Here is a 24938-nt window from a genome sequence, read left to right as displayed (position 1 = left end):
AAAACATTTTCATCCTTTTATTATTTCCTTGCCTCTCTCCTGTTGGTTTGGTTTCTATTTTGTGATGGGGGGAAACCCCTCTTTGGGGTTCTTTTCATTTATTTAACCTCATGATGGGCAATTTATTTGTTTTGTTTCTTATCCCACCTTTATTATTTTTTATAAATAACTCAAGGTATCGAACATCCCTCATACTCCTCCCTCCTCCTCTTTTTCCTGTAGTTCAGTGTTTCTCAACCTTGACAATTTTAAGGCATGTGGACTTCAACTCCCAGAATTCCACAGCCAGCATTGCTGGCTGTGGAATTCTGGGAGTTGAAGTCCACATGCCTTAAAATTGTCAAGGTTGAGAAACACTGCTGTAGTTGTTGAAATGGCCTTGAAGGGCCAGTTCCACAAATTCCAAAAGAGTGTGAAAAGTCTCCTCCATCAGATGGGCATATCTTTTGCTTGTTGTGCTTTAGAGAAGTCTAGGTGGGCGAAGTTCTGCCCTCACTGCAAAGCTTTTATTAATCAGGGAGAAAAGAGCCATTCTTTACACCTGTGAGGTGTTCCTTTAGAGCAGTGGTTCTCAACCTTTTTAATGCCGCGACCCCCAACCGGCCGTAAGTCGAGGACTAAACCGGTCGTAAGTCGAGGACTACCCAACCGGTCGTAAGTCGAGGACTTTCCCTGCCCGGGAGCACCGCGCATGCGTGGTTCCGCCCCCTGCGCCGGCCGAGGCGTAGCTGGCAAGCGGCAGAGACGGAGCAGGCCGACCACCAGCTGGCCCAGCCCAAGGGAGGTAAGGCACCCGCCGGAAAAGGGGGGGAAAATGGCAGACAAAAAAAATGGCGGACAGCCTTGCTTGGCGACCCCCATGAAATGGTCGATTGACCCCAAATGGGGTCCCGACCCACAGGTTGAGAACCACTGCTTTAGAGCAGTTGTCCGTAATCTTTCTGGCTTTATGGACCGCCGGCGGCAGCGGGGGGGGGGAGAGACAGGATGGTTTTGTGTGTGCGCTGCTTGTGCAAATGCAGCTTCGCCGCTCGCCCAACGCCTCCGTGGCCCAGTTCCCAACAGGCTGCAGCAGCCTGGCACCAGGCTGCAGACCAGGAGTTGGGGACCGTTGCTTTTTAGAGCAAACTTTGGAGGGCAAGGTGCTGTTTTGCAAGTTAACTTGCAAATCTCAATTGCTCAATTGCTGTTATAGATAACAGAATAACAGAGGTGGAAGGGACCATGGAGGTCTTCTAGTCCAACCCCCTGCTCAGGCAGGAAACCCTATACTATTTCAGACAAATATGTCCAGGTGTGACTTGGGGAACTGGTATTCTGCTTCTGCCCCAACTGTGTGCAATTTCGAGAATGCAGAGGGTCAAGCTACAGACATGCAATTATTTGTGTATACTTCTGCCTGCAGCCAGTGATCAGTGAAACAGGTTCTCTTTGAGGGCAATTGCCATATATGTCTCCTCTCCTGAACTCTTTGAATTCTCGAGCTTGCAAGTTTCAAGAAGAGACTACTAAGGATTTAGTTTCTGAGGTTAAAATCCTAGAACCTTCATCAAGACAAGCTTGTCATTTCTTATCCAGAGAGCATTGTGATCAAATTAAATCTCCAGTGTACCTCTTTCCTACCATTGCGAGCCTCCCACATATCTTCTTTTGTTCTCTTACTTCACACTGGGAGAACAGAAAGAGGTTGGATTCTCAATGGCAGCCAACACAGAGTGCATTTCTTTTCCCCAAAGACCATAACTGTACACGATGAATAACTCCTGGAGTCACCACAGTGTTTTGTAAGATAAAGAGTGGCGTTTGTTTCGCTTTAGCGTCTCAATTCTCACCAGTTCAGCATTGTGAGGATTTGAACACTTGTAATGTCCTGGCTTTTTTGTTACATTTAAATGACCACACTTGGTCTTTTTCTGGGCTCTGTATCTACCTTCCTGCTTATTTAGCTCAATCATTGTCCCATTGGAGGTATCTCAGTTTTTTCACATTCTGTTACTTAAAAGTTTTACAGATTCACTGAATCTTTTCCAATCTCTTCTATCTCTATTATTAACCCAGAGGTTATTGTTAGTCCTAAAACAGCTAGAGAAATATTCAGAGGAATCAATGGCTATCCAAACTGACTGGTTACTTTCATGGAAGACAACCTCACTGGTCCACTGTGAGACCCTAGACCAGGGGTAGGCAGCCTTGGCTCTTTTATGACTCGTGGACTTCAACTCCCAGAATTCCTGAGCCAGCCATGCTGAGGGGAAAGGGAGAGGTTTCCAAGTTGAGCCATGCTGGCTCAGGAATTCTGGGAGTTGAAGTCCACGAGTCATAAAAGAGCCAAGGTTGCCTACCCCTGCCCTAGAGAATTTCCCTACTTATTTTTCCAATAATAATAATAATAATAATAATAATAATAATAATAATAATAATAATAATAATAAAGAGCAACTTGTCTTTTCCTTCCTTTCCAAGTTCATGTTGCTGGCATCTTTCTATTGCCCTGTTGATCCTCATCTCTTCCTCTATTTGATAGTTCATGCAAAAATAAATTACCTTCCACAATATTCCATATGAACCACTGCAACAGTGAGGCCTTAATATAAACTTCAAAGCAGCCATTGCCTATTAGATGATAATCTGTTGGGGCAATTTAACTTATCTTCTGAAGCATAGTACCTTGAAGTAGTTACAATGGGCTGCAATGTAGACTTTCAGTTTTGCTAAGCATTTCAAGATGGATTTTTGGCCAGGATGAGATGTAGCCTTTGCCAAAGCAATTCTATCATCCATTGCATCATGATTATGCATCTGACACCACCCTCTGCCTGAGCCCAACCTATTCCACTGGGTGATTACTTTGGAAAAAATGGGAGAGGGAAAAAAACTAGGATATTCTGTGTTAAGCTCCTTTTAAAAAAACAACATTTGTTATACAAACCAACCATGTAGTTTCAGATTTTGCTGAATCAGCCTCAAGAACTGAGGAAGTTATTTAATATGCAGTAATAATGGATCCTGTCTTTTAAGCTCTAAACGATTCTGAATTTAGCTTTGACACATACAGGATCTAGGTCAAGATGGCTGCTCAAAGAATCCCATTTATAAAAAAGTAACATTGTTGGTGACTGGCAAAAGTTACTGAGGTAAGGCTGGCTGTTCATGCCAGTATAGATTTTTTCCCCTTTGCCAATATAGATTTTTTTTCCCCTTTCCCCTAGGGGTAATACGCCATGGACCCAGGATCCCTCTTGGGGAACTGCAGCAGAGCAACACCCCAAATGAGAGAGTTTATCGGTAAGAAGCACATTTAACTGGATTTTATTATTATTGTTACATTTCTACCCTTGTCATTGCTTCTTTTGACAAAAGACGATTCCTTGTACTGCACCGGTTCCTGATCTTGTTTTTTGTTTTACCATGGTAGCCCCTAGAGTAGGGGTGTCAAACTGATGGCCCATGGGTCGGTTGCATTATGCAGAGGCCATGCCCACCCCAGCTCCGGCAATGCAGCAAGTTTGACCCCCCTGATCCAGAGGAAATCAGTGCACTGCAAAAGTAACTTGGCATCTTCGCTACTACCTAGTTCTTTGTCAAGTTTTGATTTCTTTCCTTTCCCATTCTGAGAACTTCTTATTTCGGTAATCCTACCTAAATCTCTACAAGTTGGCCTCTATGGTTTATAGAGATAAATTAATTCAACGATTTTGTACAGCAAAGACTTTGAATTCACATGTGTTTTTTCTTCTTCTCTTAATGTACGATAGCAGGGAAAAAAGACAAATGCCATGCTAGGTTCCTCAAGAAGTTTATTTTCAATCAATATTATAACTTCTCTTTGTAAATATGTGATGTCTCCATCTGGAATAATACTACTATATTTGAAGAAGAATATAAGAATGAAAATTGAGAAGAAAAAAGTTATTGGAATGATTGGGGGTTCAAAAATCTGGGGAAAAAAAAAGACTAGCGTGTTGAGAACTGTAACTCCCCCCTCCCCAAAAAAAAGGCAAGTGAGGAGAAACATGATCATGATATATAAAATCGTGCATGGCAAAGAGAAAGTGAGCAAGAAAAACTTCTCTTCCTCTCAGAAAAATAGGACTGTAGGGTACTAAGGCTGATTGGAAGGAGATTTAGAACAGACAAAAGAAACCCCCTTTTGACATCATGAATTAGTAACCTATGGAATTAATTGCCATAAAACATAGTGGCAGTACTCACTTGGTTGGACGAATTCATGGAGGACACGTCCATCAGGTATGATTATCCTGCATCCTCATGGTACCTCCAGGTTGGGGCTACCAAATACTAGTCACAAGCAGAGAAACAAAATGTTGTCTTTTGCTTGATAGAGCCCAGCTATTTTTACATTCTTAAGTTTTCTTTCTCGTGCTTGAATATTGGGTGGAAATAGGGTCTGACTGAAATCCACAGCTTCCATCCCTGCTCCAATTAATATGCTAAAATTTGGTAATTAACTTGGCTAAAGAGAATGGATTCAAACCCGTCTGGACTTCCTTGCAGTCCGAGTACCATAATTTCAATTACTTGGAGAAGCACTAGGTTCCTAGGTTGGCACTGCATTTAATTTTTTTTAAGGAGCTCACCTTTGGACAGTGGCAGGCTTCCCTTTTAATTCTGCTTAGAGTTGGAAGCCTGTACGGATACCTACAGCTTTTTCTGATTGAAGTGTTGTATAATAGCAACCTTCAGCATAAATGGTTAGCAGACTAGAATTTTCATGCAGCTTAGTATTAGCATTATGGCAATTAAAAATAATGAGTTGAATTTAAAATTGATAGTTAAATGTGTGTGAATGTGTGTGTGGTTTGAATAAATAACATTCTCTATGTTGTAGACCAGGGGTCTTCAAACTTGGCCCTTTAATGACCTGTGGACTTCAACTCCCAGAATTCCTCAGCCAGGCACGCTGGCTGAGGAATTCTGGGAGCTGAAGTCCACAAGTCATAAAAGGGCCAAGTTTGAAGACCCCTGTTGTAGACAATGCTAGATGAGATATATCCAGGAGCAGTTTTAAGGAATATCTTATATCAAATACTAGAAATATAAGAGAAAGTATTTGATTCTTTCTGATACTTTTATCTTCTTTTGGTATGCTGTGGCTTTCCTGATGATGTTCATCAGTTCCCTGGCATATCAAAGCACAATGAGATAAGAAGATAAGACTGGGTGGGGGCATGTCTGACCAACTTACCCTAAAGCTTTGCCTTTCTGCCTGCTTTATTACTTTGTTGATTGAGCATCGTTGCATGTTCCCCTTTTTGCAGCTGTTCAGTACTTGATTTCTCATTTGATTGCTCTGAGGATTTTGATATAAACGCTTTTGAAGACATCATTGCTTCATATGAAAGCAAGAAGTAAGTGGGTAAAGATGGAGGACCTTGCCTATGTGGCAGGAGAAGCACGATCCTGGGCAGACAGACCTGAGAAATGACCTGGTGCAGAAAACCAGGGATAAAAAGTCACTGTCTTCTTCTCCAACTTCATTCCAGAAATCACTGAAACTCACTCACAGTTGGGATATTCTTAGGCAACTCAAAATACTGCAGATATAATGGAGTGTACAGGTTGTCCTCGACTTACGACCACAGTTGAGCCCAAAATTTCTGTTGCTAAGTGAGTCATTTGTTAAGTGAGGTTTGCCCTGTTTTATGACCTTTCTTGCCACAGTTGTTAAGTAAATCACTGCAGTTGGTAAGTGAGTATCACAGGTGTTAAGCGAATCTGGCTTCCCCATTGACTGCTTGTCAGAAGGTTACAAAAGGTGATCACATGACCCTGGGACACTGCAACTGTCATAAATATCAGTCATTTGCCAAGCCTCTGAATTTTGATGACGATGGGGATGCTGCAGTGGTCGTAAGTGTGAAAAACGGTCACAAGTCGCTTTTTTCTTGCCATTGCAACTTCAAGTGGACGCTAAATGAACTGTTGTAAGTGGAGGACTACCTGTATTCCTTTTTTTAAAATGCTGAAATGGAATGCTGTAATTGAACTTTCAATTTAAAATATGTAGAGGAGTGGGGCAACTGATAAGAAGTGGAAAGAAGTGTGTTTCAGAAGAATGAAGACTGTTCCTCTGCCCAGGAATGACCTTTTTTACACTTCTATCACTTTTTTTCTCTTTCTTTTTTCCTTGGCTTCCTTTCTTGGTTTTCTTTCTTACTAATTTGTGCCTCTCTGGAGAGTGGCAAAGGTAAGTTTTTGTGTTGAATAAAGCTGTCCATAAGCATGCTGCATGATTGGAAGGCTGTTGATAACCACTCATTGATTGGGGCACTTTCCAGGCTGACTGTAGGAACTAAACATGGAGCAGAGTTCACTTGCAATTTGTGTGCAATCTTAACTCAGAGAATACCTGCACTGGAAAACTAGAAACCTGAATTAAGAATCTTTTTTTCTGCTACCGAACAATCTTATCTGGAAAACTACGTTCAATATTCACAGTTCAATCAGGGAGTGTATTTTTATCCGTGGGGTATTTGTGGGGAAATTGTGCACCTTTCAACCACTGGGTCATAAAATATGTCAAATGAATGCCAAATGAATAAATAAATCACTGAATTATTATTATTATTATCTGAAGGATGACAGCCAATCTTATTTGGCATGAATGCAAAATACATTGATGGCTGGGCAGTGGCCTGCTATGAGTAGTTCATTGAAACTGATAAATCTTCTTCCACAGTCCAAAATGTGAACAGTTTAAGAGATATCCCCAAAACAGCAATCTTTGCCATATTCTATCATACATTCCAAATCTACAAATTAAGGATATTCATCCCTATTTTATAGTTAAGATGAACAAGTTTTAAGATAAGGTCAGCTCAGAAGAAAGCCTCTTGTTTGACATTTTCAGAGCACATATGACAATAGTGGGATAGAGACTCCTTTGTTTAATTCCTGGTGCTTCTCTTTCACACCTCTCTCCTATGTGTGTTCATATGTCTTGTCTGCCTTGTTTTGGGTGTGTGTCCATCATGTCTTAGGGACTTGCATGAGCAAATAGTTAGGAGTATAAAGGGCCTGCCCTGGCAGGGTGAAGATCCTCGCAGGCTCCTGCAGTCACTCAGCCGGTACCAGCAGCCCCGTTGCCATTTCCTGTGAGTTTGTGGAAAAAGGATGTTGTGGGGCAGGTGGGGGGTGGGAAGCTCAGGTTCTCTAGCTTTGCAGAGTGGTATGGTGCAGAGTGCATAAGCAAACCTGTGCAAATCTTAAGCTTGCATTTTGTGGAAATTACTGAGGTTCTTTTCTCTCAATCTTGCAGAATTTGGCTCTATTTCAGAAGTGCTGTGGTAGATTTCTCAGTTCTTACACATAAAGCTGCATATTCTGGCTTTCAGCATGTGCTGTGTATTCAAAGGCAGGCAGGTCTTGACTTATTAATTTCAGTAAGTTACTTATAAACATAACCCCTCCTTCCCCAAGAATCTCCAACGTAAAGAGCCTGAAAAGCTTAGATAGATTCTCTCAACCATGTTTCAGAAAAAGAAAAAAGTCTCTTCTGTGTTGCAGAAGAACATTCAGGTTTTTCCTACTTCAGATTTCTGGATATATACAAGTGAAAGCCTTATTTTTCTGAGCCCCCTACAGGTAGTACTCATTTAACAACCAACTGGCAACTTGTTCATTAAATGAAGCGATTACTAAGTGAAAACAACTTCAGCTTTCCTTTGCTGTACAGATCTGTGGAGGTTGTAAATGCAAGGGTTGATCACCAAAGATACTTTTTCATCACTGTTATAACTGTGAATGGTCACTAGTCAGTTGCTAAACGAGAACTGTCTGTAATTACAGGCCGAGGAGAGTTTAGAAAGGGGAAGCCTCTTTGCATTTTGATTTAAGGAAGAAATTTCTTATTACAGCTTAGTAAATTTTTAACATTATTTCATATCATATTTTTTATTTTAAAAATGTATAACCCCTTTACATCAAGTAATTTTCAAGACAAGTTATAAGGAACAGAATATCTCATACAGAAAGAGAGCCTTAATCCTTTTATTAAAGGCATCCCTCTTATTTCTTTTAGTTCTTCAGTCCCATGTCAAGAGGCAGCTGGGACTGCTATTTTTCTGTGGTTCCCAAAAAACAGCTTCACATTAGACTAGAGGTGGATGCTTTCACCAAATGTCCTCTGAATTTAGGCACATAGGAAGACATGAAGCTTCCTTGTTTTTACTCAGACTACTCATCTACTAGACTAGTATTGCCTCCTTTTAACTGCCAATAGCTTGCTCAGGTTTTAGGAAGATTATTTTAATCTAGAATGCCAGGGGTTGAACAGATTCAACTTGGAAAACTGTTATCTAAAGCTTCTTGCAATCGTTTTTAAATACAAATTATCCAAATGGTATCCTTGAAAGCATATCCATGTGAGAGACTTTAAACAGAAAATAATCCCTACAGCTCCTGTTTTGTTTAAGTGTCAGGTTTTGTTGATATCAGAGCTTATTTGGCAGGAACAGTTATTTTGAAGGATAGCTTTTTAAAAATGCTTAGATTTTAAAATCTAAATTTAAAGTCTAAAAATGTTTAGATTCGTGGAAGAATATATAGTCCTGACTCCTGCTCTGTCACGGAGTTAATTCAGTGTTTCTCAACCTTGAAGATATGTGGACTTCAGCTCCCAGAATTCCATAGCCAGCTATGTTGAAGTCCACACATCTTCAAATGGCCAAGGTGGAGAAACACTAATTCATGGCTTTGTGCTTCTTTTTTAAGAAAAAAAGAAGCATCCCCCGTTAGCCCACCCTCAGTGCTTGACAAAAATCTCAGGAGTTGGCAGCATAGAATTAACTGATTTTATGTCTCACATCAGTATTCCCATTGTTGCTCACTTCCACCATCTCTTTAGAACTGCTTAGCCATCATTTTGTTCTTGTCTGCTTTGCTTGGTTTAATTTGAAAGATGTGGCTTTGCTGAACTAACCAAACTGCACGTTTGACACTACTTTACCACTCCAATGATTTCTAATATTTTAACAGGAAGAATAGAGGTATTAAACAAAAGCAGATCATCCCAAAGGTGAGCTTCCATCTGTTTTAAGGTTCCATTATATGTGGGGAGGCGGAGGTGGTGTGGGGGGAAAGTTTTGTGTCCGTTATTTTACATTTTGCAAAGTATGTGCACATTATGCGAATTCTACTAAAATGTGCAACAGTATATTTACACACTAACTAGATATGCCCTATATATCGCTATATTTTGAGGAATGCTGAGTGCAGCTCTGACACACGTGAATCTCTGTTTTCATATAAAGTGAAAGTCAAATTCTTGGCTATTAGGAGAAGGTTGAAAAAAAAAAATTCATATAACCAGAATTAGGTGCTCTGATGAAGCCCATAAACATTTGGAGCACTCAACTCTTTTTCATAATTTCCTGTGTATCTCCATTTCTACGGCTGCTAACAAAATAAGGACACAAAGGAAGCCTAATTTAACACACTCATCGCACCAAATGGTATAGTTTCGGTGCTGAAATTATTGTGCCTGCCTTCATGGGAGCGCAGTTATAACTGTGGCATATTAGCTTAGCTGCCCAGAGTCGCTTGATAGTGAGATGGGTGGCATGTTAATTAATTAATTAAATATTCCTTGGCTGCAGAATTTACTGGACTCAAAGTCTTTGAAACTCATCGTGAGCATGACGTTGCATGACCGAACCACAAAATCCCTCCTGCATTTGCATAAGAAGAAGAAGCCACCTAGCATCAGTGCTCAATTCCAGGTAAAAAGGCATATGCAGTAGTAGAGAAAGATCATAGCTGCCCCCCCCTTTTGTTTAATGTTTTTCATAATCAGTACCACATGTGGGGTTGGGATATATGCGGGTGTTATATTTGGTCTTATAGGTATTTGTGCAGGAAGCTTGCTTCATGGGGGGGCAGGGGGGAAGAACATGGCGTACATCTTCTCAGTTTCTCTTCATTGTTGCAGCAATAGTACTTCATTTCACTTCACTCTTTTGCACGGAATACGAAGTAGACCTTTCTTCATGTTATTTTGTCCTCTAGTCACCTTCTCCCTTCTTCTGTATGTTTCTTTCATTTCTCTTTAACGCTACATTTCAAGCAAAACTGGAAAAGAGCGCCCTGTGTGCAAATGCATCAAGTGCCAAAACCCATGGCAATAAGTGTCTTGCTTTCTTCTGTAAAGAGAATGAATCAATTGAACTGGGAATGGTAATAGATTCCTGATCCTAAATCTGTTCCTCTTCTCATGGACCTCATTCATATGAGAAACACTGGCCTTCTGTTCCGCCATGAGGACTAAATAGTATGAGCAACACAGTGGTCAGGAGTCCACAGGGTAGTACCGATTGTTTTTCAGATCACAAGGGTGATTCTTTTTAAGATTTTTCTTCTTCAGGAAAAAGGATAGTCGAATTTTAGAGGTGAAAGTCATGTTCAGGGATTCGGGGCTCTTGTCGACCTCAAGTTTTACTTGGAAATCTTTCAACCATATCCTTCCTAATGTTGAGTTCTGCTCCACCTTAATGGACTCTGGGTGAGTAACAGTGGAATTAAATATGCCATATGAACGCAAACAGAATACTGAAACAAAAGCAAGCTTAAACTGAATGGCTTTCATCTGTTTGTCCATATCACTAGAGGGAGGTATTCCAAAGAATGAGAGCCACCTTTAAAAAGGTCTGTCCATAAACATGTGGCCCCATGAACCTCACAAGGAGGATGACTCTCAACAGAGCTTCTCTAGATGTTCAAGACCTATATACAGATTCTGTTCAAACAAGACATTGCCTGATTTATCCCAGTGCTGTGTCATACAAGGCTTTAATAGCCTGAAAGCATACAGTACTAGTAAGGAATGCAGCAATTTAAAGATTGGTGATATTCTGCACTGGCAAGGTATTCCTGCAATAATATAGGTTCTGTATTCTGCAGCTGTAGTTTCAGGTTGACTCCAATAGTAGCCCTCCCCTTGCCCCAGATGTTAGAATAGCTCAAAGAAGTGGTGATCCAAGTGTAAGTTACTTAAAGTGGCTGGCAAATTAGCCAAAGCTGGGTAAAGGCTCCCCTGATCAAAACTTTCACCTGTTGTTTTAGTAGAAGCTGAGAGTCCAGGAAAAACCTAAGTCATAAACCACTTTAGGAAGAGCGTGAACCCATCAAGGGTAATTGGTGGAATTAATATTACTGGGATTCTTAGTTGTTTATTGATGAACAGCAATTTTGACTTGCTAGGAATTAAGCTGAGCTTGTTTCACCCCGTCCAGACACTCACAGACTCTTCTGCATCTTTAATAGTTGTATGAGTATTTCAGATAGGTGTTTTCCTGTATGGTAGCCGGTTAATTGTCTCTGGTAATGTCATTTTCTAATGGGATTAGTTTCTGAATATACTGTTTCTTTGAAAATGTGTCTGTCATTCCATATAAGTTACTTATGAAAACTTGAGAATTTTTTTCTGCAATTGCTCTTGAACATTACTAAAGTAAAAACTTAAGTCTCCTTCAAGTATAGCTTTTTCTGATAATTTCATGGACATATCCATGCAGTTTTCTCAGCAACACCATGGAAATGGTTTGTCGCTGCCTTCTTTTGGGATAGTTTTCAATTATCCAGTTTAGATCAATAGTCTTCCATGCTCCCTGGGAGTCTCCCATCCAAATATTAACACAAAACCTGCTGTCACCTGCTAAGGCTGAGTGTTTGTATTTTCAGTGTAATTTTTCCTATTATTTTCCCCTGTTAAAAAGGTTTTTTTTCCACTTTCCTTTTCTTTTTCCTTTATTTTTGGAATATTTGATGGTAACATCTTCTTTTGTCCTTTCTTGCTTAATACTGGACAACATGTTGAGTCATTATACAACTTTCTTATTGCCCAAGGCTTTAATTCTCTCTCTTTCCACGTTTTTCTTCATAATTTGCTCACAAAGCAATTTGAATCTTTGTCACTTTGAAATACTAGATTTTTTTCCCTCTATTTGGTTTTTACAGCGCTTGTTCATGAAACCTGCTGAACCCGTTCCTTTCATTGTCTTAATGTCTATTTGTTTTCTGGCCATATTTTATTGGCAACCTATATTCTTTTTAATTTTCTAAATTTAATCCATACATTTAACACAAATAATAAATTGCTCCACCATCTGCCCCTGACTCAATTTCATTTTTCTGTCTTCTATTTTATAGTCCATCTGGTTTTAATATTCATCTGATATCCATGCTAAGAGTTTAGAACAAGGTGATGGCAATAAAGAATTCTTTTGGCAAAGCACATACTGTCATGGTTCCAAAAGAAGAAGCTCTTCAAAGAACTTTGAGGCATTGTTTACCTTAAAGAATCTTTAATTGCAACATAGCTTCCCACCGAAGCCAAAATCTGAATTCTCCTCCCCTAAACATATAGTATCTAAGCATAATTCACTCCTCCATTTAACAGTCATTAATCACATTCTCCAATTAGTTTGAAGTGCGAACTTTCCCTCCCATTCCATAACGGGCCATTTCTTATCTCCTCTTATTACAAACAACCTTGAAGAATACTCTACTGAGATATTGTTATGGCTAACTAATCTCCATGCACATTCTTCCCCCTCCCCTCCAACACCATCTAATTCTAACTCTAAAAATAATACACAGGTTAAATAGAAAATGTCTGCATCTTCATATATTGTCAAGCCAAGAACATCCAATGTAAGCAGCGTTGACACATACTTCAATATGCCCTTTTTGAATATCTCTCTCTATAAGATCTCATTTACTGTGGACTACTGTATTTCATTTTGTATATGTTTCCTTATTTCTTAGACATCCAGTTGTACATGCTTTATTTTCACTTTGATAGTATTAAGTTTTCCTTCCATGTTTCTCATACACTATATGCAATATATGAGAAAGTGTTTAATATGTCCAATGAATTGAATTGAATACTTTATTTGGTGAAGGTTCTGAAAACATCATGGCTAACCAAGTCCTGGTGCCTCTCTTGTGAAATGGTTTGCCCCCTGAGATTAGGATGGTCCCAATCCTATTTGCCCTCATAAGGTTCTTAAGGCCTGGCTATTTCCTAAGATATTAGGCTGAAGCATATTGATATATTGTTAGCATCTTCACTTGCCAATTTTGTGGATGGTCTTTGTCCAGCGTAATATCTAAAGGTGACTGCTTGAAGCATTAGCAGGCTAAATGCTTGCCTAAATATCAGCATTTGCACAGTGCACTAAATGTGGTGAATTGTATCATTCATTTCGTTTGATTTCATTTTGTCATCTTGGGAGCTTACTATGTTGTGTTAACTCAACGTAGTTGGTTAGTTTATGTTTCACTGTATTGCACTTGTCCAGAAAAATTGAACCCCTTGCTTAACCAGGCAAAATATGCTGTACAATGTTTTGTAAAGCATAGTGCAACATAATCATGCTTGCCATATGATAATATTTCTAATATCTCCTATTTCTTTGGAAATAGATGGAAAGAATAGGCTTGGAAAGATAGATGGCCTATACGGTTCTTTCCCTAAGCTTGGCTGATGAATTCCTATTGTGTGACTCATTTCAGACTTCTTTGAACAAGCTTCTAGAAACTTTGGGAAAAGCTGAGCCCTTCTTTATCCGCTGCATCCGTTCCAATTCTGAGAAGGTAGGTGGACACCTTTGCGTTCTGGGTCTTGCCAGTAGTAGTATTTGCGTACAAGTCTTGTGTTAAAATTGATAACATATTAGGGGGAGTCCTACATTCTTGTTTAGTCAGTTGCCTCGAAATAATTTCCACCAATCTCTATTTGTTTTCATAAAAACAAAACAAAACATTGTATTCTTAACTGTGAAAACTAAACAGCTAACTAGCTCACACTTGCATTCTTGTATGGTACTTCCCTGTACAAAAGATTCTTATAACCTTGTATAGATCTTTTAAGATTGTGCAAAATTGATGTTTTCTGGGTTTTTTTTAATGTACATTGATAATTTTACATTTTTGTTATTTTAGAATACATTTTAGAATAAATGTATAATTTTGAGAAAGAAAATTACTTAATTTTGCTTGGCAGTTAATTGAAGCAGTCTTTTTTCATTGTTTTAATTAATGCTTTCTTTTCATCAATTTTCATGGATAAATTAACAGTATTTATGAAAAAAAGAAAACATTCATGAATGCATTCATTTTCTTAAAAGGAGCATTCCTTGGAGATAAGTATTGGAGAAATATGGCATTGTTCCCTAATTTACATAGCAACCAAATTAAAACTAGTTAAAAATATTTTAAAGGTACAGCACCCATTTATTCAGAATCACCTTCATAATCCATCAAAACATTTTAAACCTCTTCAGTCTGTTTAATATTTATTGGCTGAAAGAGCCAAAGAATACTCCTTGTCTTTTAAAAAATGCAAGGGATAATACTAACCCCTCTTCTGAGAACAGAGATTCTGATTTATAATAGGGAAGGTCAGTTGCATAGAGACTACTCTTGATCTTCTGTTTCTTTTTTTTTTCAGAGGGAGTTGTTCTTTGATGAACGGCTGGTACTTCAGCAATTGAGATACACAGGAATGCTAGAAACAGTGAGAATCCGACAATCAGGCTACAGTGCTAAATTTAACTTCCAGGTACTTTTGCACTCGGGGTCTGCCTTCTTTCCTTAGTCCAGGAAAAGCCACTTCATTTATCAAAACCATCCTCAGAATTCCTGCTATTTTCTTTCTGTGTTTGAGAAATAATCCATCCTTCCCTTATGGAAGGAATCACCTGGCAATGAGCCAGTATCATGAATGTGGTCATTTGCCATTTGTCTTTCCTTCATTTTCCTCCCTACCCCTTTTTAAATAGTTACATTAAGAGCCAAAATAATTAAGTTTTTTAACCTAGGGCAGGGGTAGGCAACTTTAGCTCTTTTATGACTCGTGGACTTCAGCTCCCAGAATTCCTGAGCCAGCATGGCTCAGCTTGGAAACCTCTCCTTTCCCCTCAGCATGGCTGCCTCAGGAATTCTGGGAGTTGAAGTCCACGAGTCATAAAAGAGCCAAGGTTGCCTACCCCTGACCTAGGGGGTGAAAAGTTATATGAGGTCTGTTTATTAGAAGACACTCAGGGTGCTGCCTTAAACCAGGGTCAGGTTTCTCCTCTTCCGCCTCCTTTTGTCTATCCTGACTCACAGTTCAGTCCCTGAGAAAGGGAAAAAAGGAAAGAGAAAGCAAGGCCAATCTCTTTGTTTAGACCTGTCACTGGAAATGCTGGAGCTGTTTGTATTCAAAGTACTTGAAACGCCAAAGAGTTTTGCTTCCTTAATCATATATTTGTTCTGCGTATATACATGCTACCCGTTGCATAGGAGGACACAAATCTAGCCCAATCAATCCTTTCAGCTAAATTATGCCTCCTCGTGAAAAATAATTAGCATAGTTACAAATTTGGTTTACCTCAATTGTCCTTGATCTGGACTTTCAGAGAGATAACATCTTGTATCCGGAGGTCTTATGCCAAGATCTAGATGAACTAGTTGAAATAATTGTTCATGTTTTGCTATATTGTCCTTTGTCTATCTGGCAAACTGATTTAATAGCCCCCTGATTGTTTAATGTCAGATGGGGAGGCATGTTGAGATTGTTGGGTTTTTTTTAATTTCTAGGAAAAGTGTTAAACTGTTTAATTCAGGTTGCAGTTAGAAAGAGTTGAGTTTGAACTTAACTATCCTCACTAATGACCCTGCTTAAGATTTGTCAGTTAGTCACTTTCAACAACAAGTTGTTTTCTCTTTTACTGTTTTAAATCTCAGAACTACATTTTGTCCTATTAACAGTACCTTTTATTATTCTTTTGGTCACTGATTCTTATAATGGCAATGACAATAACACACTTAAGAGAATAAAGTATCCTAGAAGCCTGGAGAAAAAAATATATGAGTCATTTAGGAATGACTACTCAGTGCTCACGTTTTATAGTATAAATGCATGTTAGGAAGTTTGATCATTTGTTGCAAGAAATAAATCTTCAGCTTGACTCCAAAGGCCTTCCATAAAAACACAGGATTACTACAGTTTATAGTTTGGCCTAGTGGTTAAGGCATCAGGTTAAAAGGCAGGAGACTGTCAGTTACCGGTATTTATAAAAATAATAAAGGCGGAACAGGAGAGAAGGAAGGAAGGAAAACATTCAAATTCATTGTAAAATAATGAGTTCTTGGCTAAATCTACTTTTGTTTATGCCTTACCTTCCTAGGATTTTATTGATCAATTTCAAGTGTTGCTGCCCAAAAATGTCAAAGCCTCCAAGGAAGAAATTAATGCTCTGCTAAACAAGCTGAATATGGACACTAACAGCTATCAAATAGGAAAGACTAAGGTATGTTTGAATTAACAACCAAAAATAAAATACATTCAACATGGCCTTTGGAATGAGGCCAAATTGAAATATCTGAACGTTCCTTCTTTATATTGACCAGTCCATTCTTCGTGTGTCCTATTCTCTTTGGGATCATTGTCATTCTTTCCTCCTGAATTTTCAAAGGAGGACATATTGTGTTGGGAAAACCAGTATGTTTTGGATTTTGCCAGCATCTGAGTAGGCGATGGAATAGAATACTGTAAATTGTTTTGGTCTATAATGAAGGGTTATATGTAACCATTCTCTAGCTGTATAATATCTCCCAAGATGAGATAAATTTAGTGCAATAAATGTAAAGTACTTTTATTTATAGTATTTTTCCATGAAACCACCTTTTAAGGCAGGAGTGGGCAATTAATTTTCCCAAGGGGCCACATGAGAAACTGGAACTGTTGTGGAGGGCTGAATCAATAGGGCTGTGAAAGTACTTAGGCATGCAAATATGCACGTACATAAATTGAAAAAAAAAATAGCAGTCACCTTCAAAATAAAAGCAATCCATAAAGGTCAGACAGGGACATCCAAAGGGCTGCATGTGGCTTGGGGACCATAAAATGCCCAAATCTGCTTTAAGGTCTTAACTGTAATTAAACTAAATAACTTTTTTTGCTTCTTTTTTTCTATACCTTTCCTGTATCAAATTTTAATGTGCCTTGGATCAGAAATCTGTCCTCTTATCAGTAATAACTCAATGTCTGTGCCTTCCTCTTATTGACTAGAACAGAGGTCCCCAACCTTTTGGGCACCAGGGACCGGTTCCATGGAGAGGGGTTTTTCTGTGGACTGGAGGGTGCGTGGTTTTGTGTGCTGCCTGCATCCCACTGATGAGGCTTTACTTGTTTCTGAGGACCAGTTGCTGGCATGCCACAGACCGGTATTGGTCCACAGACCGAGGATTGGGGACCCCTAGACTAGAACTCCCTGGTCCTATTTTTTTCTTTAACTATCTGGTTGCAGTCAATATGAGGGGCTAGTTTATGGCGCTGTGGTGGTGCAGTGGTTAGAATGCAGTATTGTAGGCCAACTCTGCTCTCACTACCAAGAGTTCAGTTCCTTCAATCCCGACCAGCTCAAGGTTGACTCAGCCTTCCATCCTTCTGAGGTTGGTAAAATGAGGACCCAGATTGTTGGGGGCAATAGGCTGACTCTGTAAACCACATAGAGAGGGCTGTAAAGCACTGTGAAGCGGTATATAATAATAATAGTAGTAGTAGTAGTAATAATAATAATATTAATATTAATAATGTTGGAAGGGACATTGGCGGTCATCTAGTCCAACCCCCTGCTCAGGCAGGAAACCCTATACCATTTTGGACAAATGGCTGTCCAGTCTTTTCTTAAAGACTTTCAGTGTTGGAGCATTCACCGCTTCTGGAGGCAGGCTGTTCCACTGGTTAATTGTTCTAACTGTCAGGAAGTTTCTCCTTAGTTCTAGGTTGCTTCTCTCCTTGATTAGTTTCCACCCGTTGCTTCTTGTCCTGCCTTCAGGCGCTTTGGAAAATAGCTTGACTCCCTCTTCTTTGTGGCAGCCCCTGAGATACTGGAACACTGCTATCATGTCCCCCCTCGTCCTTCTCTTCATTAAACTAGACATACCCAATTCGAGCAACCGTTCCTTATATGTTTTAGCCTCCAATCCCCTAATCATCTTTGTTGCTCTTCTCTGTACTCTTTCTAGAGTCTCAGCATCTTTTTTACATCGTGGTGACCAAAACTGGATGCAGTATTCCAAGTGTGGCCTTACCAAGGCATTGTAAAGTGGTATTAATACTTCACGTGATCTTGATTTATTTATTAGTCTAAGTGCTATTGCTATTACTAGTTTCAAAACATTGAATAATCAGAGGTGTCATTCCTGCCCTCCAGGTATTCATGAAGGAAGCCACCCGGCAGGTGCTCCAGGACACCCTACACAAAGAAGTCATCCGGAAGATCATTGTCCTCCAGAGCTGGCTGCGAATGGTGCTGGAGAGGAGACGCTTCCTCCGGACTCGACAAGCAGCAATTACCTTGCAGGTACAGGCCCCTGGTGGTTGTTGCCATCTTCCTTCATTTTTGTGAGACACATTTTCCTTCCCGTGAATGTCTGTTCCTCCTCTCTGTGTATCGATTGCAGGCATGCTGGCGTTCTTACTATGTCGTCCGGAGGGCCCTGGAGAAAGAAAATGCTGCTATTTATATCCAATCGGTATGGCGTGGATACCGAGAGAGGAAATCATATCAGCAGCAGAAGAAGAGGGTTTCTCTCCTGCAGGCTCTGGTACGGGGCCATCTGCAGCGCAAGAGGTGAGCGATGCAGGGGTCGTACCCATCTCTCTTGAGCCTAAAGTGATACAATAGGAAAAACCCAGTTAGATTAAAGCAGAGGTCCATCAGGTGCAACATTTCGTTTTCAGAAGAGCCAAATCAATGCTGCAGAAGGGCCTAGGACAGTGATGGCGAACCTTTTAGAGACCGAGTGCCCAAACTGCAACCCAAAACCCACTTATTTATCGCAAAGTGCCAAGACGGCAATTTAACCTGAATCCTGAGGTTTTAGTTTAGAAAAAAACAACTCATACATTAACATCGTTTGTCTCAAAAGAAAAACACAATAACAAAGCTTTTAATGATACAAACAACTTTTTACTGAAAGGTAAAAGTTTGCGTTCGGCATGCTTTTGAATAATTAATGTGATTTTTGCTGTTGTAGGGACGCTGATAATTTGTCTAATCTTGGCTTATACTTTGTAAGATTGAGAGCAACACATGCAGCACTCTGGTCATCTGTTAGTCTGTTTCTGGTGTCAGATTTGATATAATTCAAAGCTGAAAAGAGCGCACTCGCTCCGGAGGCTTGTTTTGGCTAGGAAGGGGCTTGAGAAATGGCTTTTTCCTACGAAAACCTAGCCAAAGAGCGAGGCACGTGTGCCCACAGAGAGGGCTCCAAGTGCCCCCTCTGGCACACGTGCCATAGGTTCGCCACCACTGGTCTAGGATAGTTCGCCGCGGCCAACGCGCCGTGGGACAACTTGCCCCACGGGACAAAAGTTACATAAAATTGGAAGAAACAGTGGGATAGAATCGATAGAATTTTAAAATTGTTTTAAATAATTAAATAAAATTGTTGAATTGTCCCGCGGCAAGTTGGCCAAGGCGAGCTGGCCATGGCGAATTGGCGATGAGTTGGCTGTGGCAATTTGGCCGTGGCAAGTTGTCCCATTCCACATCAGAGAGCCAAAGTGCAGATTTTGCATTTTGCCTTCTCATCCTACGGGGGTTTAGGAGGCAGCGATCATAATAAAGGGGTGCTAAGTATCCAGTTTGACATTTTCTTTTTTGATTCTGCAACTTTTATTCTTAAGAGAGCCAATTTGGTCTAGTGCAGGGATAGGCAACCTTGGCTCTTTTATGACTCGTGGACTTCAGCTCCCAGAATTCCTGAGCCAGCATAGGTGGCTCAGGAATTCTGGAAGCTGAAGTCCACGAGTCATAAAAGAGCCAAGGTTGCCTATCCCTGGTCTAGTGCTTAAAGCACCAATCTAGGAACTCGGAGATTGTAGTCCCAGTTTAGGTATGAAGCCAACTGCATGACCTTGGACCAGTCACTCTATCTCAGCCCCAGGAAGGAGGCAATGGCAAACCGCTTCCAAATATTTTGCCGAGAAAACTGCAGGGACTAGTCCAGGAGTGAAGACTGACTCAAAGGCATATACAGTACACAAACACACAAAAACCTTTCCTTGGTAAATTGCTTATTCCCCCCCCCTCCTTAAACCCTTTAGGTTTCATCAAATGATCGCAGAGAAAAAGCAAGAGGAAATAAAACAGGAACTTTTGAAGCAAGATAACGAGTTGCTCCAGCCAAAGGAACCCATCCCAGACCAGATGGCTCTTGAACTTGAGGTGCAGCTGGATAAAACATCTGGGCTGGCAGCAGAAGATGAGGGGCCTAAAAATGCCCAAGTAGAACACCAGTCTCCTCTTCTGTCTCAAAAGAACAACTGGAAAAAACGGGAATGCCGCCGACAAAGAGGATTGGAGCACAACAAGCTGCAAAATAAGCAAGTTGTTTTAGCACTTGAGGGGGGCCCGGAAGTCCCTACTAGGGAAGATAGCCCCCCTCAAAACACGGAAGAGGAAGAAGAGGCTCAAAAGCTTGAGCAACCTGTAGGAGAAGATGCAGCTTCCTCTTCAGAAATACTCCCCAAATGCGTTGAGGAAGAAGGCGCACCAGGGACTAACAATCATCCTTTTCCTTTGGATGGTGATACAACAGTTCCCAGTCCAACCCCTGGACTGAAACTGGAAATCTGGGTGCCAAAAGAGGATACAACTGTACAGGAAAGACTGGAAAATCCCAAGATCCGGACCAGCCAAAGCTTCACTTACTCCGAGAGGCCCACGGAACTGGATCTAACTTGGCCAAACAATCTGATGGCTAACCGGAGCTTCCGGAGCCATGCTGACAAAAGGAAGCCGCAGGCTGTGAAGGAGTTAGGCAGTCCCCCCTCCTTCCAAATTCAACGGTACCTGGATGACCCGAGCAAACTGCGAGACAAGCGGGAGCGCTGGCAAGGAAAGAGGCAGCTGGTCAGCGGACAGAACAATACAGTCAGCCAGTCTTTGGAAGAGAAGAGTGGCCCCGCTGTGTCCTCATCTGCCCAATTAAAGTAAGACTCTGGCATTGGATCTGTAATCTTGAAAAAGAATGAGGAGTAAAAATGGGGAAGGATAGATTTTGACTACAGGTAAAATCCTGTACTAATTTAACAACTGCAGTGATTCACTTAACAACGGTGGCAAAAAGGTCGTGACACGGGGCAAAATTCACTTCGCAACTGTCATGTTCCTCAGTGTTAATTTTGGGCTAGGCTGAGATCATAAGTTGAGGACTACCTCTACTAATTTGAATTAGGTTACTTGCAAAACCATTTTTCCCTAAGGCTGTGCTTCATCATACAATCACTAATGTATGTTACATCATGTAGTCCTTCCGTTTTAAAAAGAGACATTTCCCTTTGATTAATCTAAATGAGGCCGGGCAGAACAAAAGAGAAAGAATGATAAAAAGGGAAGGGGAGTTTTTCATACGTGATTTGGAGTCCATTCCCATTCTGCTTTTTGGCTGAGAAGGGTCTTCGAAGTGACTTAATACCCAAAATATTTTTCTTAAGAAAGTTCAGATGATAATCAAACTGCTGACATTATACAAATCTAAATACTTGCAGTTTTGTTGTTTTATTTTTCTTTTCTAAAACACAGAGTGAAGGTGGGGAATGTGTGCCCTTTAGGTGGACCTACAACTGTAGTGCATTTTGTACTAAAAGTAAACTTGAGCAGAATGCAAAAAAAAAAAAGCCCACCACCTGTAGCTAGCTGCCTCTACCATCATCATCTCAGGTGATTGGCAAAGCAAGCTAAGGCATGTGAGAATGGACTAATGTGCAAAGGACACTTGTTTATCGCAGTTGTCCCAGGGAGACTAATACCCAAATAACTTTTAAAGCGGTAGTGCTATTTGCTATCATCTTCAGCAGGTAACTCTCACTGCAGTATCTTGATACAACTAAAGAGTTCAGAACAGGCTGAAACAATTCCTCTCCTGCAAACATAACTGAAGGCATTAGGCATTAAGCAGCATTACTCAGGTAATAGAGTCAAATATTACTGGAGCATTTCTGTCTTTTTCAGGGTAGCCAAGAAATATATCCTTCTACTTCTGTTAGAGTGGCAGCCCTTTTTACTGCCTAAGTAAAACAATGGAAGAACCAAATTACTCCTTCTAGTTGCTTTACATGAGGGGTGGGGAACCTTGGCCCTTTTATGACTTCTGGACTTCAATTCCTAGAATTCCTGAGCTCATTATGGCTGGCTCAGGAATTCTGAGAGTTGAAGCCCACAAGTCCTAAAAGGACCAAAGTTCCCCACCCCTGCCTTAGATTATTGTTTCCCAAGCTTGGCAGTGTTAAGACATGTGGTCTCCCGGAATTGAAGTGGGAGTCAACACATCTTGATATTGTCAAGGATGGGAAACCCTGCCTTAGACCTTCTTCTTATAGCCTGTAGTGTACTGCACATCTAGCAATGCTTCTTTCTCCCATCGTTTCCCAACCATAATTCTGACCTGCCAACTTGGAGAAGGTTGCATAAGCTATTGAAACCTGGCTCCTTAAGAGGCAACTGGACTTTCTTGTTTTTCTTTTTCTTTTTCCCTTTTCCTTTTTCTTTTCAAAGTCCAGTTGCCTCTTGAAAAGCACCTTTGGGACAACCACGACCTGGATGACTGAGAATCTCCATAGACATCTGGCTCCTCAGTCTTCAACGCTCATCCAATGCTCTTCAATAATTCTAATTGGCTTTTATATTCCCACTGTTGAAGCTGTTGCGCTTTTTTTTTCATTTTGACTGAATTGTTTTAAAATAGGTTGTCCGTATTCTCCAGCACTGGAGATGGAGGATCCACCCATGGGTAGTAGACTGTATTCCTGCCCAATCAGATCACGTCAGCCAAAGTTGCCACGCCCGTCCTGGGCCCTAGATCCCAGTCTTGACTGATCTTGCCCATGGACGGACGTTCAACTCTGGCTCTTAGGCAGGTATAGTCTCGACTATTGGTGAATCCTCCACCTTCCTTGGCTAGTTAGTCTCATTTTAAATAATTTAGTACTGTTAGGAGATAGATCTCTTTGTTTTGCCTGTGGCACGAGGATCGTGATTATAGGAGGAAGGGGCTCCTTCCTCCTTTTCCCTTCCTCGCAGCAATAATAGGAAAGAAAGGGGATTCCCCTCATTTCCCCTCTCCCCACACCGAGTGATCATCCTCACTGGAGCTCGCGGCTGCGGCCCGGTGACGAACGGGGCGCAAGGGCTTGCCTCACAGCAGCGAGGCTCGTCCCGGCTTCGGCCTTCGGCTCATTCTATCACCCCTGGCAACCTCGTCCTTGTTCTTCAGGCCCGGCTGGGAAGGCGCGCGCCTTAACCGCCGGGGCCGTTTACAGTCGGGCGGCAGTTCAGCGGATTGGAGAACGATCGGTTTCTCTCGTACCATCACGCGCGGCCGCCATTTTGCATCGACGAGGGGAATAGCCGAGGAGGCTTGCAGCTCGTTCAGGCCCGATCGCCGTCGAACGGCCTCGGGAAGGGCGCGAGCTGTAAGGGAAACCAGACGAACGGCTGTTCGTTCCCAGCCCCAGTCTCAGCGCACTAGCGTTTCTCTCCTTCTCGGGCTGCTTTCTCTTGGGCCTAGCAGTTCTTAGGAGTTGCTGGCCATCGCGCGCGGCCGCCATTTTGGACCGCGCGACGAGGGTAACGGCCGTTGTATCCACTTTAGAGAGAACGGAAGGTCGTTCCTCTCTCTTATTCACAAAATTAACTAATTAATTCCTGTGGAGAGACAGAGAGAGAGGGGCTTGAAAGCATTAGGTCAGAACGCCATTTCAAGCCTCGGCCGCCATTTTGGGAGCCACTTCGGGCGGGGACCACCTCACATTATCAACACTATCCTCACGGGTTTGGAATTCTGAACAGCTCTAGACAACTCCTTCTCTGGCCTTGTGCTTCCTGGTCTGCTTGCCTGACAAGCGGGAGAACCACAGTCACTCAAACTCGTGACGGTTATCGTGTTATTGGGACAGAGGATTCCAGGTGTTCCCACAGAGCATCTGTCCTTTCCTCCTTAACTTAGGCCGGATTCCAGTCATACTCGCAGTGTGCCTGTCCTTTTCCGACCACCACTATTATCTGACCAGTCCCAAAAAGTTCCTGGGTTCCAGGCGTACCCACAGTGCGTGTGTCCTCACCCAGAGGTTGTATTCTCTAGATACCAGGGGGTCCAACTCGAGTTCCTGTGCTATCTGAGAATGGAGGCGACAAATTCCTCTTCAGAAGCCACTGCGCCTCCTCCACCCGCCTTAATGTCTGTCGCTCCACCCAGCCTGGAGGGTTCTGACATGCCTATATCTAAAACCAAGGGCAGGTCTTCGAACAAGACCTCCAAGAGGGCAGACAAACAAGCTACCAGGAGGCATCAGGCCCTAGAAAAGGAGTTTGCTAGAGCACAAAAGGCAGCTAGACTAGATCCCCCCCAGACTGAGGGCTTAGCATACACTCTGCCCTTAGGATCTCCCGCCTTTTCCCCGAGGGGTTGGACTACGGGAGAACTCTCTCATTTCCCCGTACCTCCTGCTCCGCGGTCACATCTCAGCCTTCCAGAGGCAACTTTCACTCCTACAGCGGCAGGCCTCCGACCTGCGGAGCCTGTTCCCATGCCTTCAGAGGAGCGCCTGACTTTCTTGATTGCGCGAGCAGTTGATAGCGCCTTGAACGCCAGGGCGATTCCGCCTAGACCTCCGATTGTGAATCCCATCCCTACACAGGGTCAGGATGAGGAGACTTACGAGGCACCTTCCTCACCATCAGGATCCTCGTACTCAGAGGGCCTATCCCTCCATGACCAGGGCACTGACCAAGGACTTCCAATGTCTGAGGAGGAGGAGACTCCCCCTGAGGCTCAGACATTCAGTGGAATGTTTAATCCTTCTGCTTTCGTCACCCTGCTCCGGAAGGTCGCATCCACAGCCCACCGGGGAGCTGAGCCTCCTT

At 41.7% G+C, this 24938-nt stretch overlaps 1 protein-coding gene across 1 annotated transcript in view; it reads left to right on the top strand.

Annotated features, from left to right (window-relative positions):
* MYO9B (myosin IXB) overlaps nucleotides 1-24938 on the top strand; it is an 82764-nt gene that overhangs the window by 27594 nt on the left and 30232 nt on the right. Inside the window, exons 14-23 of the mRNA XM_029282968.1 lie at nucleotides 3210-3285; nucleotides 7002-7115; nucleotides 8998-9037; nucleotides 9618-9740; nucleotides 13534-13614; nucleotides 14471-14581; nucleotides 16191-16313; nucleotides 18222-18371; nucleotides 18472-18641; nucleotides 20120-21007. Coding sequence (XP_029138801.1) covers nucleotides 3210-3285; nucleotides 7002-7115; nucleotides 8998-9037; nucleotides 9618-9740; nucleotides 13534-13614; nucleotides 14471-14581; nucleotides 16191-16313; nucleotides 18222-18371; nucleotides 18472-18641; nucleotides 20120-21007 — 1876 coding nt within the window. The remainder of the gene's footprint in view (nucleotides 1-3209; nucleotides 3286-7001; nucleotides 7116-8997; nucleotides 9038-9617; nucleotides 9741-13533; nucleotides 13615-14470; nucleotides 14582-16190; nucleotides 16314-18221; nucleotides 18372-18471; nucleotides 18642-20119; nucleotides 21008-24938) is intronic.

Source organism: Protobothrops mucrosquamatus, unplaced genomic scaffold, assembly GCF_001527695.2.
Source record: "Protobothrops mucrosquamatus isolate PMUCROS unplaced genomic scaffold, P.Mucros_1.0 scaffold6, whole genome shotgun sequence".
Lineage (NCBI taxonomy): Eukaryota > Metazoa > Chordata > Lepidosauria > Squamata > Viperidae > Protobothrops > Protobothrops mucrosquamatus.
The sequence above is the reverse complement of the archived record's forward strand: the minus strand, read 5'-3'. Positions and strand labels throughout refer to the sequence as shown.